Source organism: Papio anubis, chromosome 8 (assembly GCF_008728515.1).
Source record: "Papio anubis isolate 15944 chromosome 8, Panubis1.0, whole genome shotgun sequence".
Lineage (NCBI taxonomy): Eukaryota > Metazoa > Chordata > Mammalia > Primates > Cercopithecidae > Papio > Papio anubis.
In genome coordinates this window covers 1,170,445-1,197,789 of record NC_044983.1, presented here as the reverse complement: position 1 = coordinate 1,197,789, position 27,345 = coordinate 1,170,445, and the positions used below count along the sequence as shown (strand labels likewise).

General features: G+C 50.2%; 1 protein-coding gene across 1 annotated transcript in view; it reads right to left on the bottom strand.

Moving 5' to 3' along the window:
- Positions 1-27,345, bottom strand: part of DLGAP2 (DLG associated protein 2) — a 698,808-nt gene that overhangs the window by 194,340 nt on the left and 477,123 nt on the right. The window contains exon 3 of the mRNA XM_031669909.1: positions 1,352-1,417. Coding sequence (XP_031525769.1) covers positions 1,352-1,417 — 66 coding nt within the window. The remainder of the gene's footprint in view (positions 1-1,351; positions 1,418-27,345) is intronic.

Here is a 27,345-nt window from a genome sequence, read left to right as displayed (position 1 = left end):
CACAACTAGGGCATTAACATTGTCCAGAGACAGTGCAAAAGGCAGCTGAGCTACCTCCAAAGCCTCAAGAAAACAAATGTCAAATGAGTCACATGCATTTGGAAGCCTCCCTAGGCAGACTGAGTAGTGAAGATTCATCGCGATGGATTATTACCAGAGTGAGGTTTGAAAAACAGATGCCTAATTATTCCAACACAATAGCCATTGCCGCTTCCTAATGAGAAGTTGAAATACTTTCACTCGTCTATTTCCAAGTGAAGAAAGGCTGTGTAGAACGTCAGTTAGCAACAAATTTAGCACCCAGTTGCAGTGGATAATGGACTGTCATCCTTTAGAACTCTACCCATTTCCATCATCTTACATTGAAAAGCAAACATTTTTTGGCTGTAGTTTTCTTTAACAGAAATCACAGCTTTATGTAAAGTGGACTCCTTCAATTTTCAGCATTATTCTTTAGGCAAATCAAACCAGCAACAGATGCATTGGCTAAAAGTCCGAATTACGTTTTTAAAAATGCACATTTAAATATGAATTGAACTTGTGATCCATGACCCAGCCCTGAGTGCTGTCACCGCAGACAGCCATCAGTGGGTTGAGGAAGAGGCCAACAATCTTTTAGGTTAGAGAAAAACCACAGACAGAGCCACTGATGGGGCTTCCGTCTTCAGCTGTAGTTTGTCGTTGATTGTATTCAACCGTTTGATGTCAAATGTATTCAACATTTCACATCTTTAACACAAGCATTTGGCCTTCTTCTTGTAAGCATAGCTCCATGTCAAAAGACTGATGGCAAATATGGCACCAGCTTTACTGTGCCAGTGGCAGCTCAGAAATGAAATTTCCACGTGATTTTAACCAGCACCGGGGAAAGTATGTCGTGGCAGCCTCTCCCAGGGTCCTTGGAAGGAAGAGCACAGTCATACTCAGCATCCAGACCCCAGTGTGTGGGGCCGGCTGGAGAGATGAGCTGCTTCCTGCCAAGGAAGGGCTATGTGAAAAACGCAAATATGGGAGCTCCCTGCTTCCTGAGGTTGCTTTGAATACGTTTAGTCACAGAGGAGCAAGGGAAGGAACGGTCTTTCACCTCTGGAGACACGCATCGTTTATGTGAACGGCTGCCTGAGTTCCTGAGGGCCAGGAACAGCTCTTCCTCACCCAGCACTTCTGTAATGTTTACAAACTATTATTTTTGGAAAAAAGTGTCCCAATGTACTTAGTTCTTTTTAGCTCCCTTTCTAAAGGCAAACATGCTAACGTGTGTTTGTGGGAAGGTCCCGATGGTGGGAGCTGCCCGGAGCATGCCCGGTTCTGTCCGGGCCCCGCCACAGTAGGGCTGACGAATGTACTCTACCTAGATCCTCTTCTGCCGGCCCTGGAAAGCTGATGCCCGGCTGGACCAGGTCTCCACCTTCTTCCTCTGCAAAGACAGAAACAAAGTCACTCTTTAATGCATTTCTGGGATAGACTGCAGTCACTCCCAGCACATCTTCAAAAGCCTCCACACTCAACACAGTTCAAACATGACGGACACCTTCGTATTTCTTCAAATGTCACTGCTCAGAGCCCAGCATTTTGTGCCAATAACCTCAGGAACAACCACTGTTTTCCGTAAGGAAGCATTGTGACCACAGATGCACGTATTTCTCCTACCTAGACACAGACGTAGGCAGTGAATCCCAATGATTCTCAGCTTTAACTCTGGCCTAACTTCAAATTTATTAGGCCTTATTTGCATTGGAACAGACTTCAGTAAAATCAGCCCACTCTGATTATCCCTAGTTCCTTGCAGCTGGGTGAGTCCCGTGAGGGCCCCGCGTCGTCCATGATAAAGACTTTCCTTCCTGTCTAGAAAGCTTCACGCCATTCGAAGCCTCATTTTGCAATGTTCAAAGCCTGCAGTTGTGGTCTTAGTGTTTAATATTAGTTCATATTAGGTCCACTTTGACCAAAACACTGATTTCATTTCCCTCTGTTGGGAGATCATCCAGGTCACTGGCATTGATTTTCCATTGTTCACTCTGTGCTAACACAAAAGCAGACATCACTTTCTTAGAATGATATCACCATGTGGCTGTAAAAGGTCTTGGGGTCACTGAGCACTGTCCTCCCTCCATGTGTGGGGCAACAGGGACCTGGGGAGATAGATGAGCTTGTGATTTTATTTAACTGGTCCCTGGGGAGCTGGACTGAGCGCCATCCAGTGGCTCTCCTCCCGATGGGCTCTGCCCAGGAAACCAGGTGCCAACTCTCCAGGCCGCCTTGGTTTCTACCTGGCTGCAGAGGCAGCGCAGACACAGCCGGATCCCAGGGAGGCTCTGCCCCACACCAGCCACAGTGAGAGGGGTGGGGAATGGCCTGAGGAGGCGGACAGGGAGCATCAGATAAGGCAGCATTTGGTACCATGTTACACATCCCTGTAAACATGTTATTTATGGGGTATGTATCAGAACGATGACACATGTATGTACACACATCTTTGTCACCACTTTGGCATATGTGCCCAAAATATAATTATAAATATGATTGCAGGTTCAGACTCTAGGCATGTATTCACACATACATGGGTTTCCAATGTTCATGGACAGGCTTTGAGGCACATCTCACATTTGCCCCCACCCCTGACCCAAGTGTTAGATGCAGTTAGCCAGGCTGTAGTCTGCAAAAGGATTTACTTCAGAACATGATGCTGGAGCCACTTACACTGCTGTCACCACCCCTGATTCAGCAAATCGGCATCTGCTGTTTTCAGTGAGTTGGCAGAAGGTCAGGAAAGGAAGATGACAGATTTGGAATGTGAGATGCTGATGAACAGGATACAGTTGCCTCTCAGGTAATGTGAACTAAGATTTCATTTTATGGGATTGCCCAGTTACAGCTTTTTAAAAAATATACATGTATAAGAGGTAGCTATGTGAATTAGGTTAAGTATTTTACAAGACAGCTCATTCAAATGATTTAACATAAAACAACCCCATTTCTTCAAGGCTAACAGCACTTTTTGCATACTTTAAGTTGCATCTTTCAGCTAATGAAATACATCTGCCAAATGCCCACATTAAGTATAATATAAAGCCACAGACTGGAATGGTCTCATTCATGTAAAAATATGATGGACAGTTCTAATTAAGTACAGTTTCCATGGAGACCATCATCACATGTGTGAGTAATGTGAGAACAGAGCATCCAGCTAGGTGAGAATGGAATTTGGGGATAAACTAAAACAATGGACCCTCAACCTCCGCCCTCCTTATGCCCGAGTTTCAGCACACATGCACACAGAGACAAGGCCGGGCTCTCACCGGGTGGACTTGAAGGATGGGCCAACATCACACAGTTGCAATGACAAGCATGGGCGCTCTGCTAACACCACCACCAGCAGCAAGCATGGAGTTTAGCAAAGCCACGTGCTTCACACAGAGCACAAGCTTGGTCTCAGAAGCCTGTGCTTTGCTCGAGGAACACACCTAATTATCTTGAGAATGGCACTCCAAAGATGAGGCGTGGGGACGTTTGAAGGTCAGCCTTCGAATTGTAGGAGTACAAATGCTTTGCTGCCTGATCTCCTCCCACCTGCCGTTGCTGTTTATCGGATGAGATAATAGGAGGTCTGGAAGCCACGTGGCTCAGGCAACACCGCTCAAAGTTAAAAATCCAGCATGGGCTGAGAGTACATGTATGGAAGGTTTCCGAGTGTGGTGTGGCCTTCCAGCTAGGAGAGCTTAATGTAGCATGTGTGTCAGTATAACTGTGGCTACCATCCTTCCTTATCTAACGAGGCTTTGTATTCCCCCCCTTCTCGGAGGTTCTCTTCCCGTGGCTTCAGTCACCTGAGGTATGGAATGAGCGATTTTGAGAGAGACAACGAGACCACATTCACACACCTTTTATTACAGTAGATTGTTATAAGTGCCGATTTCATTATAGTTACTCAGGTTACTCTCTTACTGTGGTTAACATACCAGCTGAGCTTTATCATGGGTGCACAGACACAGTGAGTTCTACACTCTGGCTTTCTTCTTCTCTTGCCCAAATTCCTATCCAGGGGGCCTGGGGAGTCATGCCCTACAAACCACGGAATCTCACTACAGGGGTTTTCTTTACCTGCATAACGTGGCTCACTTTCCAACCTGACTCTGGCACCACATCATGTGACAGATAAAGGAGGAAATAAAAATATTTCAATCCCGAATGTGTGGGGTTTTTTTGTTTCTGTTTTTGTTTTCTGCCATATCTTGAAATAGTCCAGGAAAATCTATGTTCTAAAGAGTATTCCCGTCCTTTTCCTTCCTTTTCCCAGATCCAGGAGAGAACTGACTCTGGTAAGACGCACTTACCATCCATCCCCTCTGCAGCCTGCTGCCGGGAGGCTTCCTCTGCACAGTGGGAACTGTGTCTCCATAACTCCTTATCTTCACCCAGACATTGCATTCTATGGATTCTAGGTCTTTAGACAATAATTTAACTCTTTCAACCAACAGCCAGTCGGAAAATGTTTGACTCCATAATGACTCGGGAGGCCCCACTTCCAGCTGTCCCACCTTGCCAGACCCAACCAACGTACATCTACAGGTATTGACCGATGGCTTATGTCTCCCTAAAGTGTATAATACCAAAAGCTGTATCTTAACCACGCTGGGCATGTGTTCTCAGGATCTCCTGAGGGCTGTGCCACCGGCCATGGGTCACTCATATTTGGCTCAGAATAAATCCCTTCAAAATACAGAATTTGACTCTTCTTGTTGACAACAGGAAAAATCTACCTACAAGTGCTGGCACTGGCTGAGGTTTCAGGCATCCGCTGTGGGTCCTGGACCATGTCCCTGTGGACAGAGGGGACTAGGGTACTTCTACCACGTTCCCATCCCCAGTCCAGAACGCTCACTAGGCAAGAACGCTGTTCGCCTGGACGGGCGTGGGTAGGCGTGTTCTCCTCTTCACATCTTCAGCATCTGGGACCGTGGGGGAGAAATGTTAATGACCATCTCAGCCACCTCAGAAATGCCCTTATCTATGCTTAAAGAGACACAGGAACCCTCGTTCTTTCCGTAGATCTCTCTCTCTCCTGGCCTCTTCCTACCAGGGAGGAGAGCGGTTTGCTCCACCGACCATGGGGAAGATGGGCCGCGGGGCCTAGGAAGCCAGCTTGGCCGCCGTCATAGAACCACAGCTCCGCCTGCGCGCTGAGACCTCCTGAAACCCGGTGACGGAGCTTCCTCCACCTGGCGTCCTTATTTCCCACGGTCCAAACTGGACACCGCCCAGGGAGAGGCTCGGCGCCCACCCAGCCCCTGCCCACGCTGATCACGCTGCGACACTGACAGCGCCGACCTCCCACATCACGTTTCCCTCCCGAAACCAGACACGTGCCTTCCACTGACAAGTGCTGGGAATCACCCATTCACGCGTGGGATGCGCGTCTGTCTTCACTGGAGAAACGCAACTTTCACCACGGCCACTCCGCGTGGGGCTTCCTCACTCAGGCCCCTCACTTCGGTCCCTTCTGGCAGAACGCGCTTCAGGAGTCGCCTTTCTCACCTGCTGGAGCTCCATGAAGGCCGCGCTCCGTAACGCGTGGGAGACCCCGCGAACCGTGTTCCCTAACGCGTGGGAGACCCTGAACCGCGCTCCCTAACCCGTGACCCGGAGACCCCGTGAACCGTGTTCCCTAACGCGTGACCCGGAGACCCCGTGAACCGTCTCGGGGGAGCTGCAGCAAAGCGGTCGAGCGATTCCGTGCCCTGGTGCTTCCGCGGAGTCCGCACCCAGCCCTCCCCCGGCACCGCACCCCTCGGGGCCCAGCAGCGGAAGCGTGGATGGCGTGTGCGGTGCCTCGGGTGCCGCCTGGAGAGCGCGGACCTGCCCCGCGTGGACACAACACAGGCGCACTTTCTAGCATTTCTGATCACCCTTGAGCTTCAGAGAAACGGCTGTCCTGCCAGTCCCCTGTGGCCCAGCGGGGTCTGGTGGGTCTGAGGGTCTGTGACAGCCCTTCGTGAAACACAGGGCGCCGTGAGCACTGTGGGGTACCCACGTTGCCTTCCTTTGCTAAGTGATGAGTCGTCTCAGTGTCACAAGCTGCTCACGCTTCCTGGAAGGAAGACTCGGCCACGCGCCTTGAGAAAGGAAGGAAGTGGGACGCTTCCCAGAGCCGCCCTCAGAGACCTGGGCCCGGGTGGCCGCACCATCAACACTCTCCAGTGAGGAAATCAGCACCAGAGAGGCAGAGCGCATATGCAGAGGAGCGAGGTGCAGACAGACCTGCGGGTTCCGGCCCCTACAATCCTCCAAGTTCAGAGGCACAGACAGACCTGCGGGTTCCGGCCCCCATGTGCTCCTCTCAGTGCCCCCACGAGGCCCTGTGATGCTTCCACCAACACCACAATGTCTCATGCAGAGATTCTGCACTGACCTGCAACAGGGCTCTCCTGAGCGATGATGGAGGGAGGCAGAACACTCCCCCAGTGAAGAGGCAGAAGAGATGAAAGAAATGACTGTGGGCAAGCGAGTGACCGATGGGCCATGTAGCTCCAGGGTAGACTTACTTGTGAGAAGAAACCTGACTTTCAGGGAAGCCAGTGGGTGTTTTACATTCTCTTTGTATCAGGTGGGCTCGTGTTTCCAGGCACTTGAAGGAGGACCGTGCCGGGGGCCCCACGTCACCGTCAGCCACACCTGGGCCAATCCTTTGCTCTCAGAGGCTCTCGGGACAGGCCGGGGAGCCGGCACCCAGTGGCCACCGGGCCGTCCTGTGCTTTGCAGATGGACACACACTATTTAACATAGAGATGCACTGAATTCGGGTGATTAGTGAATCGCACATCACCTGCAGACACTAGAAACGGACAGCATACAGGGGAAGGCCCCGAGCACAGACCCAGCACGGCCACCACACAAGCTGGAGCTGCCTGCAAGACGATGAGCGTCTGCGATCTGCATCCTGAGAGGCAAAGATGTCCAGCTCAGCCACAACCACAGACCAAAGCCAGGGTCCTCCAGGAAGATCTCCGTGAAGCTGAGCCTCAACCCTGCGGCTGGAGCTCCGTGTGCTCTGTTGTGTGGTGGCGTCTGTTTGGAGGAGCTGCGTTGAGTGGCATCTGTTTTCTTTTCTTTCTTTTCTTTCTTTTTTTTTTTTTTTTTAAGATGGAGTCTGACTCTGTTGCCCAGGCTGGAGTGCAGTGGCGCAATCTCAGCTCACTGCAACCTCCACCTCCCGAGATCAAGCAATTCTCCTGCCTGACTCCCCAGTAGCTGGGACTACAGGTGTCTGCCACCATGCTCGGCTAATTTTTGTATTTTTAGTAGAGACAGGGTTTCATCATGTTGGCCAGGCTGGTCTCAAACTCCTGACCTCGTGATCCACCCACCTTGGCCTCCCAAGAAGTTGGGATTAAGGCGTGAGCCACTGCGCCTGCCCAAGCAACCCCTCATTTCTTAAAGACTTGTCCCGTGAATGCCCAGCTGCGAGGTTTGGGAAGGAAGAGGAGGAAACCCACACTTTAAATTGACAGGTTTTAAACTCAAAGCACAAACCGCATCTTCCCGGGGAAACTGTCTCTAAATCACGCTAACGTGGAAGCAAAAGGAACCAGTTAAGCCTTCAAAGTGTCGGAAGGGAAAACCAGGTTCACACATGAAAAGGGAAATTGCTCATAAGAAAATACTGGATTTCTTGGTGAAAAAGGAAACAATAGTATTATCACCTCACAGACACCAGGAGAAGGAAAGGATCCACTTTCGTCCTGTGTGTAGGCCCTGCAGAGTGTTTGTTATGTGTTGATGGGTTCATCCCACTGCCCCTCGATGCAGAAAAGGAGGGTAGGCGCCCTGCGTCCTCCTGGCGTGGCGGGCCAGCCCCACCATGGTCAGGAGATTCAACACGTTCCCACCAGTGTGGTGAGTCCACACTGCACTTTTTATAGTACAGGCCTTTTTCCAAATGAAATGGACACAGAACCCCAAACCATAAAACATGCTGTCAGCACTGCCCTGGAAGAATCGGGGTAAGATGCAGGGTCCTGCCGCGTCCACCCCTTCTGCATCTACCTCTGCCGTGCCCACCACCCGCTCCAGCTTCTCTACGGGACCCAGCTGCCGCCCAGGGAGATGGCAGGAGGCGGTGGGCTTGCTTCCTTTCCGTTTCTGAAAAGCACGCTTACTTCCTTTCATTGCCAGTAGGACGTCTTCTGAGCTGACGGATGTCTTTGCTCACAGGAGGATTAGAATGTGAAGCCTTCACCATTAAACCAAGGTTCAGAATCTGGGGAACTTCACCAGGACCCTCACGGCTCCCACACACGTTCAGCTGTGTCTCTGGGTCTTCCCTGGGGTCCATCCCTCTAACTGTCCCATTCTGTTGCTTCGTTCTCATCCAGGGAATCTCTGGGCTCACAGAAGCACATCTGAAAGCCACGGAGATGGAGGCAGCTGCCTATGCGCTCGGTCCACAGAGGCGCGTCTCAAAGCTGCGGAGATGAGGGCAGCCGTCTGGGCTCCTTGGGCGCTGCCTCTTCTCCCCTAGTTCTTGCTACACGGATCCACCTGGTTCTACTGCACAGCTTGAGCTCGCTCTCACCTCGCACCCTGCCCAGATCCTCCTGGACTTTCCTTGAGGCTGAATCTCTGTCCAGCCTGCCCCTGGGATCCTGGCATTTTCTCTTGCCTGGGTGAGAACTCGGTTTCCATCTTTCCCAAGGAATGCTAACTGTTCCCCTATGCGTAGGGTGGGATGGCAGTGGAGGGTGGAGGGGGGGCTGACATGTACCTCTGGAGATGTGTGGAAAGGTATGGAGCGTGCCTGTCTTGGAGTTCTCCCTGTTTTTCTCAGACCAACTGCCCTACAGCTCTCCGTGGTCTTACACAACCCTTCTCCTTATTGGCCTCCCATGGGTAGCACGCAGGTCTTCACACAGAATCAGCTGCCTCGCCATGAGCATGGAGCCGGGAGGGTGCCTGGTTGGAAGTCAGGGAGGCATGGGGTCCATCCCGGCCCCTCTGCCCCCAGCTGTGAGGGAGGGTCAGGCCACGTGCTCCACAGCACCTCCTCATGGGAGGAGGAGACAGGCCTGGGCCTCGGCTCTTGGTGTCACTGCGAAGGTGCAGTGACAGTGTTTGCAGAGCAAAGTGCGGTCCCCATCGGGTGTCGCCCACAGGAGCTGCTTCCGGGACACGCAGGGAGCACTCAGCAGAAGCAGCCCTCCGAGAGTCAGCGCAGAGTTCAGCCATCTGAGCTCGCCCCATTTCTAGATTCTTCTAACTCTTGAAAAGTTTACTTTTACAGAAAACACGCTCGAGCCTACATTTGAGCCGCTTCCGTAATGACAGGATTTGAAGGCTGTTTAAATTAGGGATTCATTTCTGCTCCGATAGGACAATGACATTGATTGGTTTTAATGCCGGCTTCCTCTTCCATTTCACTCGCAGCTGTGCACCAGCCGCGCTCAGCCACCGCCATAATGATTACTAATGGCTTTTCTTTGAAAACCATAGAAATGCTCCTAATTTTATTTTGGACCGAGGATCAAGTCTCCACAGAAGCTGCCCCTAAAGTCTGCGGAATTTTTACCAGTGGTTAAATGTCACTTAAATCAGGCCAAGAGAAAGTCTCAAAGTCACTAATGAAGCAACCCCACTCAACTGAGAATGACAATCAGTGCCTCTGTCAGAACAGATGGCCGCGAAGGCGCACGACAGCGGGGCCCGCGCTCCAGTCACCAGGTGCACGCGTGGCCCCCTCGCCTCCCGCTCCCGAGCTCTGCAGGCCTTACCAGCTTAAACACTACCGTGCCTTCCGATAAATTACCGCATCATCTTCCGAAGGAATGCAGTTAGATTAACAGCAACATACACTTCACTTTGCATTTTTTCTGGACTCAGAAAAAAAATTAAAAAGTGCCGAAGCAGAAAGGCGCACTATTTCTTAAATATCTGAAAACTTCAAGATGAAATCGCATCTGCCTGCGGTGAAACTTGAACATCGTTCCCATGAAAAGTGACACTACTTATATTTTATGTAACCTGTTTCCGATCTAAATTCCAAACGCATGCAGGGTTAGGTCCCTTGCACTATCATCTATACTTAATACAGTTTTATACCAAAGATACCTTAAGGATATGTCCACCATGTTTACCCAGGAAACACTACTTTAAAGACAGAGTAAAGGGCATTTCACAAAGCTTAGAAAAATGTGGCCTTCAAAACTCAGGCTACTGCTGTTCGTGCTCACTTTCTGAAACAACCTCTGGGGTCGGGGGGAGCGGCCCGAAGCCTCTGGGGTCGGGGGGAGCGGCCTGAAACCAGCCTTAGTGTTTCTCTTGCTCACTGCATTGGAAGTCTCTGGGTAGGGCTGTCAGGCAACACGGGACACCAGTTACATGTGAATTTCAGAGAAACAGTGAACATTTTTGTCATATATTTCATGCAACATCAAATGTTTTTCTGAAACACAAACCTAACTGGGTGTTCCTGTATTTTTATTGGCTAAATCTTGCCTCCCTAACCCTGGGGACCTTACAGGAGGACACAGGCCTCACGCCCCAGCCCAGAGATCCCGCTCATTTGTTGTGGCGTGGGGCCCAGGTCAGTGCATTTGACAGTACCACAGGTGAATCCATCCACAGCCGGGGCTGAGGCCGCCAATAAGTGGGGCAGAACAAAAGTGCTTAACCAAGGGCCCACTTCACCTTCACCCACCGAGCCGGCTGCCGCCCAGGGCTGCCCCACCTCTGTGGACCTCTCTGGAACCACTGCCTTTCCACACAAACACAGGACTCTCCCATCACCCTCTCTCAATGTCTTTGTTACACAACATGCTTTCTGGATAGAACTTTCTCAGGCATTTTAACATGAAAAAAAATGTTCACTTTGAAATGCTCTTAACTTCTTTAGTGGATGTATTGTCTGAATTTTCTGCAGCTGATGGATGCCTGGGATTGGTTTCTGTCCTTCTCCACAGGTGCCATTTCAACCCCACACGTGAGGTGCTTCGATGTGGCAGGAGCAGTGACAGCTCTAATTATTACTGACACTTGTTCTGGGTTTTGTGCAAATGACTTCAGGGTAAGTTGTGACACCCATTTCTTTTACTTTAAAAAAAATCGAGGCTGGGCACAGTGGCTCACGCCTGTAATCCCAGTACTTTGGGAGGCTGAGGCAGGCGGATCACGAGGTCAGGAGTTCAAGACCAGCCTGGCCAACATGGTGAAACCCCGTCTCTACTAAAAATGCAAAAAAAATCATCCAGGTGTGGCGGCAGGTACCTGTAATCCCAGCTACTTGGGAGGCTGAGGCAGGAGAATTGCTTGAACCCAGGAGGTGGAGGTTGCAGTGAGCTAAGATTGTGCCACTGCACTCCAGCCTGGGAGACAGAGACTCCATCTTAAAAAAAAAAAAAAATTGATATGCCTTGATCTTGGAATGTCCAAGTAAAGCAGAATGGTTAAGTAAATTATGGTGCGATTATCATGCAGAATGTTAGAAAGCTTCTAAGTGTTTAGAAATTCCCATCATAACATTATGTGAGAAATGGTATACGCAAACTCAATACAGTTTGTGATCTGAGTTTGCTCTGGAAAATGTCTGGTGGCAATTAATCAAGATACGGCGATAGTCTCTGTGCAGAATTATGGCCGCATTTTATTTTCCTCTTTAAACATTTTGTGCTTTCCAAATTTTCTCCCACCAACCTGTAGGCCTAAGTATAAAACATTGTAAAAGTACTTGGCATCCAACAGTCTTTGGGAAAGACAGCATCTGAATTGTCTTCCTTGTCGGAATGACGTGGCCTGGAATGAAAAGCGTGGTGGTAAAGACGTGCAGCTTCCTTCCTTCTTCCTCTAACGTGGGTCAGCCCCGAGTGATGCTCTGTTCCCTCACACAGATGGTGGCAGCTCTGCCATCTAGAAAGATACCCACAGAACAGTCCCTCACTCATCCACTCCGCCAGGGACCGGTGCCGCCGATGCACGGCGCGTCTTGCAGGAGACTCAGAGGCAGTGAGGAAGGCGTGCTGCCCTCAGAGCTGACGGTCCTGCTTTCCCACGAACTCCAGCTCCACACATCAGAAGCACGTTGGTCGCGTTCACGAGCAGCTCAAATTTCAGCATGGAAGGCTGCTTCCCAAGCTTTTACAGTCCACAGGTAACACGGAGGAGGACATACTGTCTTGGGCATCTAGAAAAGCAACTCTGGAGGATGCATCTGAACAGGGCGACACCCTGGTTCCCTACGAAGTTGGACTGTGTGCAGAAGCTAACAGCACAGATTACTTAAGCTGAGTCCCAACTGAGTCTATGGGGTCTATCTGGTGTCTTCCCGTAATCGATTTCCGAAAACGATCTGAAATGGTAGCTGTGGGGATGATGTGCCTGCACTTGCTCACCCAGCCTGAATTCAGGTCCCCTCTGATGCTCCCTGCATGCCCCACTATCTCCAGGACAAGAGTCAGCCTGGGGCGATCTCTGGACATCATAGTCGCTGACTGCAGCTGCCTGAGAGGAGGGAACACACACCCTCTGAATGCGGAAGATAGAACGTCGTCACGCCCATGGTGCAGAGGAGGAGAGTGAGGTTTGGAGATGTTACGGAATTAAAATCCCACAACTACTCCATGACAGTACTGACGAGAACCTGCATCCTCAACTTCTCTCTGGCTCCAAAGCCCCTGTTTCTTCCTGTGTGGCGTGTCAGCATTTACTGCTCACCTCTCGGCCTTGGCGGCTGCAGCCCACCTCAAGCTATCTGTGGAGCTGCTTAGGACCCGTCCTTGCAAAAATAAAGGGGAGATGAAGCATGGGCCAGGCACCCTCTTGACTGGCCTTTCAATGTCTCTTTTGGGTGCTCAACTGCCCATTCCCATTTCTCTTTAAGCCACTCCTTTTCTGGCATCAAAATCTGAGCTTGGAAAAGAGACCTGCCAAGCTCACCAATACTGAGTATGAGTGGATTCCAGTGGCCTCCATGGAACAGCCACCCTGCTGCGTCCTCCTGCTATAGCCAAATCCCAGACAGGCGTCTGTGTTCCGGAGATGAGGCCTCTCCGTGAGCTGCCGGGTGGGAGTGTGCAGGGCGTGGAGGACTGCGTGGGAGGGGCATGTGGAAGAAGGACTCCCAGCCTCCCACCCAGCTCCTCAGTGGAGGCTCTGCCCCAAGTGGGCTTGTCAAGAAATCCACAGCTTGAAACTGCCAAGGAACTCAACACCTCCGCCCTCCTCAGAGAAGACTCTCGGCGATGATGGAAACTCCTTTCAAAGCGATCACTTCAACAATGATTTCCACAGGGACAATCTCACCCAATGGAACCTGTCCTGGTTCGACGATGATTTCCACAGGGACGATCTCACCTAACAGAACCTGTCCTGGTTCAACAATGATTTCCACAGGGACGATCTCACCTAACAGAACCTGTCTTGGTTCAACAATGATTTCCACAGGGACGATCTCACCTAACAGAACCTGTCCTGGGAATGAAGTTTAGAGGGATGATCTGAGGACGACGTGGCAGAACAGCTCCAGCAACTGTGGTGACCACTGTCCTCCCAGTTACAGGTAAAGGGACCACCACGCACCTGCTGGAAGGTAGGTAGGACAGGAAGCTTCACCGACTACTCGTATCCAACCAGTCCTTGAGGGTGAGGACCTAAGAATCGGCGCTGTGTGGTGCACGCTTGGGATGCAGCAGTGCACAGGTGGGACCCGGCCTGCGGGCTCACAGCCAGGCAGGAGAATCATGTGTAAACAGACGATTCCTACGCCACGAAATCAGTTCAGTCACGGACACACGTACTGGGAGAGTGACTCATGTTATCTGGGTTAGACGGACAACCTCACAGCGCAAACCAGCTTAAAAAGCACATCCTTCTCTTCAGTAACACTATTTTAAATCTGCACTCAGTTGTCCTACAGAATTGAGTCAACTCAATCGACTATAGATAGAATTTATTATATAAATCTATATACCAGAATACTTCGCAGCCAAAATAGTATGTTTATTCTCATTTTCTAAATTAAAGCACCTTCAAAAACTTGATTTGTGGTTGGTTGTTTTCTTCCCTAAATCTCTGTAAATACCCACTTTCAGTACTATTTACCCATAAAACTGAATTTTGATCTATATCCCCAGGCCTAGCCATTATTCATTTATTCCACTCTGGGTATTAATAACAGTGAATGGCATTTGTTAAAAAATGACAGATGAAACCAGTTTCCTATTATTCACGGACCAATCATGCCTGAGGCATCATTATTCTTGTTTTAAATACATCACATGTCAAGCTTACTTGCAGAAAACCAAGTAAGCACAAGGTTTTAGCACGGCACCTAGATTGCAATTCATTTTTAAAGCCTCGGATTCTAGATCGATTGTGTTTTAACAGGTTACAGAGCTCCTGACCTGAAACTTAACCAGGCCATGGCAGCTTGGCGGGCCCCAATATTGTTTCCACCTCCCCAAATGGCTGGCCTCCCTGGGTTACCCAGCAGCATCAGGAATGCGGAGACACACGTTCCAGGCAGAGGCTGTTCCAGTTTTCCCATCTGTTGGTGCTTCTTGAGATTAGCAGCTGCATAAATGCATGTGTTTTACTGCGTGTTTGTGACTCACATGCATGATTTTCACGTTGCCAGCTCCACTGGCAGTATATCCGCCTTCAGCAATTTATGTTTTCTGCAATGAAAAACCCTGGCAATTTCATCCCACTTGGCATGAAATGCTCAGATATTATTTTGAGTTGGAAGAGCAAGAGGAGACAAATGCAGGTCTGCTAGTGTTGCGGCTCTCTGCATCGCAGCCGATGCTGAACTGTTCCTAAGGAAACCGAGAAACTCCTCCATTTCTTGGAATGTGCTGAGCAGACAGCCTTCCGTAGGGGCTCTTTCCCTTCTCCAAGGCAAACGGCTTTCGGAGTCTGTGGAACGTGACAGGCTTTGCACCTGCCACTGCACAGCAGTCCTTTCTAAACAACACAGATCCAGAGAGGACACAGCCCTAACGGCCTCCGGGAGCTGAGATGTCACATTCTCCTGAACAGACTTCCAGCCCCACCTGTCTTAGCTGCCTTTTGCAAATGCTCTTTGAACACGCAGACTGCACAGCTTTCCATCTGCCATCATATGCCGGCCTGATTTGCTCAAATCCAAGCTCTGGTTCTTATGATTTGGGGCAAGTAATGAAAGCCTTGGTTTCCTTATCTGTAGGATGGGCCTCATGCCATTTGTGCCAAGGGTCGTTCTGAAGATGAGGTGAGGAAAATGTCCATGCAGCATCTTGGCGGAGCACGGGACGCGAGCAGAGATCTTGAAGGCCACGCTGATGACTGATCTTCCTTTTTTAAATTATTATTGAGATGGAGTCTCACTCTGTCGCCCAGGCTGGAATGCAGTGGCATGATCTCGGCTCACTGCAGCCTCCACCTGCTGGGTTCAAGTGATTCTCCCACCTCAACCTCCTGAGTAGCTGGGACTACAGGCGCCCACCACCGCGCCCGGCTAATTTTTGTATTTTAGTAGAGCTGGGGTTTCGCCATGATGGCCAGGCTGGTCTCAAACTCCTGACTTCAAGTGATCCACCTGCCTCGGCCTCCCAAAGTGCTGGGATTACAGGCATGAGTCACCGCGCCCAGCCTGATGACTGACCTTCTATGACCTCCCTGGGCCCTTTCAACACTTCCCTTATCCTCCCTGTGTCAGCAGGGGCAGGGCTTCAGACCACACCTGTCTTCCCACAGTGGGACCTGGGAGGGGAACTGAAGCGTTCTCCTTCAAGGAGCCAAGAACAGGGATAAACCAGCGTTGCCATCTTCACATGGACGCAGCGTGGGACATGCAGCCTCTCCAAATTTCCTTAACTGCGTCTACTATAAAAATCTGCATCCAGCGAGTCCATGACTTACATTCATGCTTTCCCTACTTCCTTTCTTATGTAAAGCCTCATGGCACTTGTGCCTCGAAACTGGTTTTCCTTGAATTCTGAATATGCATGAACGCTCTTAAAAATATTTTCTGCATTTGAATCATAGATAGGTCCTGCCTATGCTCTAGGTGGAAAAATGATATGGAAAAATCTGCAATTCATTAGCTGCATTTTATAGCATAGAGTGGGTCTGGCTAATCAACCTAATCTAAATTATACGCAAAAAGTATATCATAATTATCTGGCAAGATGAGAGGAAGGGAGGATAAAAATAATTTTACGGAAAACTGACCGGGCAGCTGCATTAACATTGTCCCAATTTCCAAGCTCGTTTCTGAAACTTCCTGTCAAGGCGCGTTTGAAAGTGTCCACATCACTTTCTAGAGCTCTTTAAGAGAGGCCGCGGCAACGCCTGATGGTAATGTGAAATTTTCATCCTCAATGCAGTTATTCTTAGCGGAATTTAAGGTAATGCCTTCTTACTGACATTGCAGCCCCTGTGACAAAATGAAGGAACGAGGGGGCAGAGGGCAAAGGAAACGGCAGAGCAGGGAGGGGAGGAGGCTGAACGGCTGAGAGACCAGGTCTGCTCTCTGCTGCCAGGAAATACTGTGATAACAGCCGATGACTCAGGGTGAGAGGACACGAAGCCGTCTCAGAAGCCACAGAAGGCTCTGCTGCCACCCCTCTCCCTCAAATATGACGCCCAACTATGGTTGGTTTAATTTTTCATGGATCTCTCATAAGAGTTTACGGACTAACAACATGAATATCTTTCTATTAAATGCCTTAGCCATTTTCACCAGAAATTCTTGTCCAACTCCTAAGTTGGGTCTGAATTGGTTTTACCCCGAGGACTCTGAATCAGTGTGAACCTGCTTTGAGTGTCTGGATGGCTGTTCTGGGCTCTCACCAAAGGCCTCAGCCGTTGTGATCAAAGCATCACACGCCATGGAGGACCCGGGTCAGCAGGCACCACTCCAGGGCAGAGCCGTCCAGTCCCAGGCCTAAGCCAGCAGGTTTCCAATTTCCCTTTTCCTTTTCAAGTGTCCGTGGGCAATGAGGATCTAAGGAACTCATGTCTGTGTCTTAAAATAATCATGGATGTTTTCTTTTTTAAATCAGAAATGATGAATTCTGGAAATCAAGGCCATTGACTCTGCTGGATCAGGCAGTGATGCGGGTCTGACTGCTGACAACAAGTCCTGCAAAAATGATAGCCATGGCTGAGCCAGCTCACTGTTTATTCAGAAGCTCATGGAGCTCAGAGCCCAGGAGGCCTTGGCCTTGGTACCTGGAGGGCCTGCCCTGGCTGCTCTCTGCCACCTCACCAGCTCCTCAGCCCACACCGGCTCCCAGGAAGGAAGCCAGCTTTGTCTTTTTTCCTTCCAGCTGCCTCCATGCCTTTGGGGTCCTCTTCCCAGAAGAGTGTTTGAAATGGGGCAAAATATCCCAGTTTCCATATCACGCTAAACCCATGGGCAAGAACACCGCTGCCCAGCTTTTAAAAACTCTTTAAAAATGAGTTTCATTCTCATTACTATACGGTGTTGCTATTTTTGAAACTAACAGGCACTGGTCAATGAACAATTGTAGCAAAACACAGCTCCCAGACCCCTTACAAAAGCCCTGTGGTCTGCGCCTGCCTCCCTGGTCCCCGCGTCCTGCGCCTGCCTCCCTGGTCCCCGCGTCCTGCGCCTGCCTCCCTGGTCCCCACGTCCTGCGCCTGCTTCCCTGCCCTGTGGAGATGCCCTCAGGTCCTGCTCCCTGAGCCTCCTCCACAGCAGTTCAGCTTTTGGGTCCGTCAAGCGAACACCAGGTGTGCTCATCTCCACGTGGCGCCTGGAGACTCTGGAAACACACTGCAGCCTCATGCACGTCCAGCCCAGTCTCTGCCCACCACGGTCACTTCCTCAGCCATGGAGCAGATTCTAAAGGGACGCATTTTAAAGCCTGGGCTGGGTCACTTCCTCATGAAAACCTGAGTTTCCCCACAAAGTACAGACTCCCTGGACCCCTCAGGGCCTCTCATCAGCCACCAGCGCTCGGTGCACAGCTGCCCTTCCTGCCGGCACCGAGCATGGCTCGTCTCCCCCGCTGCCGCCGGGCTCCCCTCCGGCTCTCTGGCCGCACGCGCAGGAGGCCTACTCAAGCCAGCTCCGGGGAGGAGGCAGCGCCGGAGGGAAGAACAGGTGCGCCAGGGCCCGAGCGTGGGACGTGAGGATGGCCGGGCTGCGGGAGGGCCGAATGCTCTCAGGCCATCCGCCCTCCTCTCCTGGGTCCCTCTCCTCGCTGGTGTCTTTGCATCCTTCTCTGGCATCTCTTCGTGCGTCTCCGTCCTCCTCTGGTCCAGCCTGATGCCCTGAACGAGGGTTCCAGGCCCATCCCCACATCCACCCACGGCTGCCTGCAGCTCCTACTCTGTTTGGGGCGGGGAGACGCCGAGCGCTGCAGCTGTGGAAGGAAGCGCATCCCAGGTCGGGTGAGGCTGGCCCAGGCGGCCGTGGGGACCACCGCGCAGGGAAGCCGTGGGGAGCGGGCGGGAGAAACCCAGCCGAGCAAGCGGCCCACCCTGTGTCTGGCCCACGAGAGCGAGCCAGGCCGGTGAGCTGGGCTTGTTGAGCCTCTTTTGTTAACTACAAGATCCTCTGCGGGACTGCCGTGTGAATAATTAAAAATGCACATAAATTGCTTCGAGCAGACATTCCATACATTCCAACTGTGATGATTTTAAATACATTCTTTAAGAAGAAGTGCAATGATTTTCAGCAAATGCTAGGCTGTTTCTAGTGTAAAGACACACGAACCAACCACAACAGACAGAGGGTGGAGAAGAGAACTGAGTAAGGCAAGCCTGGCACAGCGTTGACCACCGCGCTGTCCGGCCCAGCTATCAAGAAGCAGATCAAACGGCTTTTTCCGCGTTTCTTTTAAAAGGAAAAGGGTGACTTGAAAAAGCACGTGTTCTGAATTTCAAAATATCTTTGAAACCCACATGTTCTGAAGCACATCACATTTGATATAACTGTGTGATTCCTCCCAGGCTGCCATGTGAGAGTGACACGGGATGACAGATGTCACACAGCCACTTGGATGCTTTCATTTCTTGTGAGCACGGTGACTTTCCAGCCCTGCTGTGAAGACGTGACCAACTTTCCCCCAAGGAAAACAGTCCTGATTCCACAGGAGGGCTGGGGGCAGTCACTGGGGCCCCTCCCACCTGGCCCTTCTCCACCCGCCTGGTGGGAGGAACCCTGGCATCAGAAGGATAATCGGGTAGGGCTGGAAGCTTGAACCTGAGACATGATCAACCCACTGGGTGCCCTGACGTGAGTTTAGTTTTCTGGGCCAGCCAAGGAGTCAGATATTTTTACAATTCCCCTTCTGAGAGTCTCATGTCTTAGAAAATAAAATTTGGCCGGGTGCAGTGGCTCACGCCTATAATCTCAGCACTTTGGGAGGCCGAGGCGGGCGGATCACCTGAGGTCAGGAGTTCGAGACCATCCTGGCCAACATGGTGAAACCCTATCTTTACTGAAAATACAAAAATTAGCCAGGTGTGGTGGCACGTGCCTGTAATCCCAGCTACTCAGGAGGCTGAGGCAGGAGAATCACTTGAACCCAGGAGGTGGAAGTTGCAGTGATCCGAGATCACGCCATTGCACTCTAGCCTGGGCGACAAAAGCAAAACTCCATCTCAAAAAAAAAAAAAAAAAAAAAAAAAGAAAAAAAAAAAAAAAAATCCAATAAAATATCATCTCACTTTGACTTTTCCTCTTAAGATTTTTCTGGCAAAAGGCTTTGCCATTGGAAAGAAAAATGTAAATCTTTCCTATCTCCACCTCTAGGCTGGTCTATGAACGGTCACACTCATCAGTTATCAAACTGTTTTGTTTGTTTTAATGGCCTGTACATGGATCATATAAGAAGAGCATAAAACTAGGCTCCAGGAGGTTTTAAAAACGCCTCCTTCAGTCTTCTTTCATTTTTGCTGGGTTTTTTTTTTGTTTGTTTGTTTTGTTTTGTTTTTTGAGACAGAGTTTCGCTCTTGTTTCCCAGGCTGGAGTGCAATGGCACGATTTCGGCTCACTGCAACCTCCGCCTCCCGGGTTCAAGCGATTCTCCTGCCTCAGCCTCCCAAGTAGCTGGGATTACAGGCAGGAGCCATCATGCCTGGCTAATTTTGTATATATATATATTTTTAATTAGTAGAGATGGGGTTTCACCATGTTGGTCAGGCTGGTCTCGAACTCCTGACCTCAGGTGATCCGCCCACCTCAGCCTCCCAAAGTGCTGGGATTACAGGTGTGAGCCACTGCATCCGGCCTGTTCTTTTATCTTGTTAACATAACTCTTTATTTGGCAAATCATTGATGAGTGATGGACTGGGCCAGGTCAGGGCTCAGCCAACTGTGTGTTTGCTTCAGTGCTGTGTTTCTGGGTTTAAGCAAAATGTGTGTGTGGGAACGTGCCCTGCCACGAGTGCACAGAGCTTCTGCCAGTAAAACGTGACCCTGAGTATTAGGAAGAAAGACGGAGTCAGCACTGAGACATCCCCATCACCCATCCTCTTCCTTTTCCAAGAAAATCTGGAGGCAAATCCATTTAAATCACGTGTGGACTCCAAGGAGACATAAAAACAAGACCCGGCTTTTGGAGACTCAAAACCGACATCTAGCCCCGTGTTTCCTGTGCTCTGAAAAGCTCAGCAGGAGGATGGGGGATGTTCGGCACAGTGGTGGTTAAAGGCTCCACGCCTGCAGCCAGACAGCTGGGGTTCGGCTCTGCACTGCGCGGGCGTCCCTGGGACTCACTGCCTGCCCTTGGCATCCGTGCCTCTCTCTGCAAGAGAGATACTAATTGCACCTGTCTTACAGGGGCTGGTGAGGACTAATCTATGTGAAACATTTAGCACAGGGTCTGGAGCGCTTGTGAAAAACAAAAGTCACGCCAGCACTACCCAATTTAGATACACAGCTGAGATACTTTCACAATGAACCCCACCGGGGTAAATAATCATAGCATTCACATTTTCCAGCCCAACAAAGTCTCCCAGGCCAAAATTTCTGTTCGCTATTCATATTACTTTATCGCAAAGCACAGACCCCAAAAATTAACAGCCAGCTTGGACCGCAGGGGGCTTCTGATGAGGCGCAAGGAAAAGACTACCTTGAAATCAACTATTTTCTTCATCTTACGGTTGGCCAACCCCTTTGCATAATAGGAATGATAAAGGAGACAGAAATGAATGACTCACCGAAATGAAACAGCAAACTCTACCATTTATTGCTTTCAAGAATCGATAAGCGGGGAAATGGAACACACAGCCTTCCCCTTTGCTTATGAATTAGGTCCTCCGTCAAGTAAACGCCACTTTCCCCACCCCCTTTCAGGATGGATCCAATGTTCAGATGTCCATTCGCAATTAATTAGTGGCTAAATATGCCGCTGTGTTTTCACACCTTGGCAGTAAATCCTGCCTGCTTCCCAGGACAATGCTTCCTATGCAAAAACAAACAGAGGTCACTTTCATCCCAGAATGCCCAGGGGATGAAAGCTTGAGAGGCAGCTAATCATCCCTGCGCCCAGCATCTTACTCTGTCCCCACTGCCCCCCGTCCCCATCTGGTTTGGCGGCGGAGTAAAGGTCAGGAAGTCCTGCAGGTTTTGAAAAGGAGCATCGTGTTAGACGTGACTGACTCCGAGACTCACAGCCTCTCTTCTCCTTGAAAGGTCGCTGGAGAAACGCTGGCCTGCTGGCTGCTGCCCCGGGGTTGCTCCCCTGCCCGGGCTCACCCTGCTCCACCCTCAGAGGCCTTTGTGCTCTCAGCTGATTCTATGCCACTGGAAGCAGGTGCCCCTTCCGATTGTTTCAGCATCATTTGTGGAGTGCCAGTGAATTAACATGTCCCCAGAGGTTATTTTCTGTAAGTCGGACGTGGCTAATGCTGCGGCCTGACCTCCAGTTTCTGGGATGCACCGTGATCTCCCTCAACCTCCAGTTCATGACTCGTTCCAAGCTACTTTCTTCTTCCTTTGTACCTGGCTAATGACTGATCTTCCTCAAGGAGGGGGCTGGACTAATGACCCTCCATTCACAGGCCTTTCGGGATTCCCAGCGACACGCAGCTCTCACGCTGGGGAACCAGCTGGTGGCCGGGGGTGGCTGCCATCCAGATGCCGCGTCCCGGACCAGGTCTATTCTGCTGGTTTGACCATTGCCCTGGGCATCTCCCGTGTCCATGGAGAGAGGGATAGAGAAAGGAGGGCCTTGTGGAGCAAGAATGGCTGGAATCATGGACGCTGTCGGCCACCTGAGGAAAGCCGGGGCTGAAAGCAGTGCCCTTCACACCGCGAGGGGCTCCTGAAAATCTCACGGAAACTCTGGGAAAATACGTCGTCTATGCACACCACGGCTCACAGGAGCTGAGGGGTTCTCATGTTCCTTTGTCTCTGGGAAAATACGCCGTCTACACACACCACGGCTCACGTGAGCTGAGGGGTTCTCATGTTCCTTCATGCCTGTGTGTGTCCTCCTGGCTACAGAGTCCTGAAGGAAAGGGAAGGAGGGCTGGCACCCACACCCCAGACAGCCCAGAGGAAGCCACCAGCGTCCCAGCCTGAAGGAGAAGTAAACAAAGACGGCCACAGGCTCGTGGGTAAGATGAATGCGAGAGAGTGGACAGACGCCCGGGATTAAAAAAAGAGAGGACATTTCATTAATTTGCAGCAGTTACGTTCCCATGATCAAGAGCTCAGGGACTGTTTGCAAAAATCGTTTCTTGAAAACTTAGTGCTGAATCACGTAGGCAACAACTGCCTGTTTGGTCAGATTTGCAGGAAAACGTAAACAGATTTCAGTTAGAGACTAGACTTGAACCGCCAGCCCAGGCCTACAGGCTTCCCACCAGCTGTCAGATGGCAACGGTCTCCTTACTATCCACACAGGTCACATGCAGGAGGCCACTGCGATTTTAACTGCTGGGTTAAAGCCTGATGCTTCGGTGAAAGATGGCAAATGGGGAAAAGAAATGCAGTGACTTCTGAAGGTCACATTTGCCCCTTACATGGGGGGAATGAAAGTAAATCAAACCCTACATATGGAGGGCGACAGGCAGCACCAAACCAGGCAGGTAATCCCCTGCCTCCCACCACTGAAAATGCATTTTCCACTGGACTGACAGGTGCTCTGTCTCGGGCAAAATGACTCAGGGTCACTCTGCCATCCCGACACCGGCATCCAGAATCAGGTCTATTCATTCCATGGTCGGGACTATCATTTCATTAGGACACTTTTTTTTTTCTTTCTCACCTTTCAAATTATTCTGGGCCACATAATCTGATTTCTTGTGGGCTCTGAGTCTGTGAACCCATAATAATCCATATGTTTAAACATGAGAAAATAAATGTCAGGGAAGTAAATAAGTGAGCTATTTTGGATGCACATTCCTGGGTGCAGATGGGCAGAAGCAGGCTGTTTGTCATGGCCACAGACAGGTGAGCTGTGAGGAATAGAAACCACAGCAGACAGGCTCTGAAGATGACCGCCGGGCCGCTGGCTCTCAGGCTGTGTAGCTGCATTTCTGAGCCAGAATTTCAATGAAAGAACAAGGTTCCTCATGGTTAAGGCTGAACGGAGAAAGCAAACTTGAATCGGTTCAGCAGGGACAGGCAAAGTGGAGATTCACAGGGGTGGGGAGAGAGGCTGGCTTCAGAAGGAAAGGACAGAGCCGGAGCGTGGGGAGGTGGCCTGTCTAGCTGGACCTTCCACGGCTCTGCCACCAACACGGCCTGGGACAATTCACATCTGTCCAGTACCCTGCATTATGGTCGGTACCTTCCAGCCGTCATCTGAGACCTGACCTAGGCAAAGAGGGTGGGGTCTCTCATCCTGGACAGGTGCACATCCACCCCCACAACCCCCACCTCACATCCAGCTGGTGACATTCCCAGCAGGTGGGTCGAACCCCCTTGAGATAAAAGGCTATGTGTGCAGTGCCTGTGGCAGTGACATGATTGATTGTGTCTGCGGTGGAAGCTCTGCTCTGCAGGAATGACCTCAGAATAAACCTGTCTTCACAGGTGTTTAGATTCCTGGAGGGTCACATGAAGTGTGCAGATCACAATGTCCATCTGACTTGGCAGAATGGGCTGGTGGGTGGCTGACAGCACTGAGCCATTATGGGTGGGTCTGCAGAACGGGCTGGTGGTGGCTGACAGCACTCAGCCATCATGGGTGGGTCTGCAGAACGGGCTGGAGGTGGCTGACAGCACTCAGCCATCATGGGTGGGTCTGCAGAACGGGCTGGAGGTGGCTGACAGCACTCAGCCATCATGGGTGGGTCTGGCTCCAGGTAGTAAAGATGGGGGGAGACTGGCTTCTGAGGAATGTCACCGATGGGGACAGCACTAACATTTGCCCTGGTGGTGGGGGAACCGTGAGGAGGTGTGTGATGAAAATACCCAAGCTGGTCTCAGTGGAAATCAGTTTGACTCAGCTCAAAATACCCACGCAGTGCTCAGCTGAACTATAAAAAAACAGGAAGGAACAGGCAACGCCCTCGCAGTGCAGAGGGGAGAAAGGAAGTCGAGGGCGCGATAGGAATAGATTTACTTTGCGATGCAGCCGAGAATGTGCTGCAGGAATATTATTAGGATTGTATTGTTCTCTCATGTAGATGTACATGTAAATAAGACTTCAGAGGGATTAAAAAAAAATCATTCAGATGACACTTCAAAAACGTACAGAAATGGAACTAAAAGCTGAGAGATGTACCACGGCAAGCCATGGGTCCATGAAAGCACCTTGGCTCATGAAGCCAGTGGGAGTCAAAGCAGGTCTTGAGTTTCAGAGAGCGAAAGGCTCACTGTCTTGTTCTTCAGACACTGGTTACTGTACCCCCTACACTCCCAACAGACCAGTGATGCCCCCTTTTGAAGGATGCCTTGGGCCCCTCATATTTCCTTATTCAAAAGGAGTGTTGGCCGGCTCTGCCTCCTGCAAGATTAAACTCGAGAAGAGTAACTACAAAACTATTTTTCTTTATAATGAAGAAGACATTTTAATGACGTTCTAGAAGAGCTACTTCTAAGATTTCCTAGGGGAGAGAAAAAAACAAGAAATGGGACCTGAAAATTGAACCTTTCCATTTGGTTACAAAGAGTAATGATCTCCTATAAATCGCACACTAGAAGAATTATTGAATAGTTGATGAACAGTAATTCTTTCTGACAAGCCTTTTGCTGACCTCCCCAAGCCGGCAGGTGCCACTCATGTTCTGCCGTGGACCACGTGAGGGTTCCGGCTTCCTCTCTGCTGTGGCCTTGCGGTGGGTCCTGTGACGACAAGCAATGTTCCTCGGTTCTGAGGATCAATGACTTTGTAGGGCTTGGGGGCAGTGACCTGAGTCAGTACGGAAGATGTTTACTCCCAGCCCTTCATCGATCCTCACAAAACCACCAGCAACCATCAGCCGGGCGCCTCCAAAGCAAAACGCTGGGGGAGGAGTGTTCTCATTTTGATGACTGGTCACCACGATGGGCTCGGTTTTCCATTTCCTACCTAGGGCACTTCAGTGGGGATCAAAAGGTATCAGGCTGCTCCGTGATTTCTCAGTAGAGCTGTTAGAATTACAGCTAAAACCTGCTCCCCCCGCCCGCTTTTTTTCTTTTTTAACGTTTATTTTAGAATTGAGGGTACATGTGCAGGTTTGTTACATGGGTTGATTGTGTGATGCTGAGGTTTGGGGTACGACGGATACTGTCACCCAGGTAGTGAGTGCCTGGGACACCCAGTGTCTTATTCCCATCTCTGTGTCCATGTGTGCCTAATGTTTAGCTCCCACTACGAGTGAAAATGTGCAGTATTTGGTTCCTGTGTTAATTCACTAAGACAGTGACTCTGGCTACACCTGTGTCTCTGTGAGGACATGACCTCACTTTTCTTCATGGCTGCATAGTATTCCATGGTGGATATGTACTATATTTTCTTTATTCAATTCCCCTTTGATGGGCATCTAGGTTGAGGCCATGTCTTTGCTACTGTGAATAGTGCTGTGATGTCTGTATGGGGGCATGTGCCCTTTGGAAGAATGATTTATTTTCCTTTGGCTACATACCTAGTAATGGCATTATGGGGTCAAATGGCAGTTTAACTCTCAGTTCTCTGAGCAATCTCCAAACTGCTTTCCATGGTGGCTGAACCGATCTACATTCCCACTGGCAGTGTGTAAGCATTCCTTTTCCCCACAGCCTTGCCAACATCTGGTTGTTTATTTTTAACCTTTTAACAAAAGCCATTTCTGACTGATGTGAGATGGTATCTCGCTGCGGTTTTGATTTGCATTTCTCGGGTGATGACTGATGATGAGCATTTCATCATGTTTATTGGCCACTTGTATGTCTTCCTTCTTTTGAGAGGTGCCTACTCATTGGCCATAATCAAAGAATCAAAAAATAATGCTGGTGTGGATGTGATAAAAACGAAACATTTCTGCACTGCTGGTGGGAATATAAACTAGTACAACCACTATGGAAAACAGTGTGGAGATTCCTTGAAGAACTAAAAGTAGATCCACCATTTGACCCAGCAATCCCACTCCTGAGTATCTACCCAGAGGGAAAGAAGTCGTATGAAAAAGATGCTTGCACACACGTCTTTACAGCAGCACAATCCACATCACAAAAACGTGGAACCAGCCCAAATGCCCATCAGTCAACGAGCGGATAAAGAAACTGTGGTATACACATACCATGGAATACTAATCCGCCAAAAAAAGGAATAAAATAACGCCATTCGCAGCAACCTGGATGGAGTTGGAGACCATTATTCTAAGTGAAGTAACTCAGGAATGGAAAACCAAATATTGAATGTTCTTGCTTATAAGAGGGAGCTAAACAATGAAGCTGCAACGGCATAAGAATGATATAATGGACTTTGGGGACTCAGCAGGGAGGTGGTGAAGGATAAAAGACTACTCACTGGGTACAGTGTACACTGCTCATGTATTAGCCTGTTTTCACGCCGCTGATGAAGACATATCCAAGACTGGGTAATTTGCACAAAAGAAGAGGTGTAATGGACTCACAGTTCCACGTGGCTGGGGAGGCCTCAGTGATGGTGGAAGGTGAAAGGCACGTCTTACATGGTGGCGGACAAGAGAGAATGGGAGCCAAGTCAAAGGGGAAATCCCTCATAAAATCATCAGGTCTCGTGAGATGTACTCACTGCCACGAGAACAGTATGGGGGGCCCACCCCATGATTCACTGACCTCCCACACACATGGGAATTATGGGAGCTGCCACTCACGATGAGATTTTCGTGGGGACACAGCCAAACACCACACTCAAGACAGCACATCCCATCACTCCAAAGCTTGCTTGAGTCCCACTGCAGCTAAACCCCTCCCCAGTCTCCAGCCCCTGGAAACCACAGATGTGG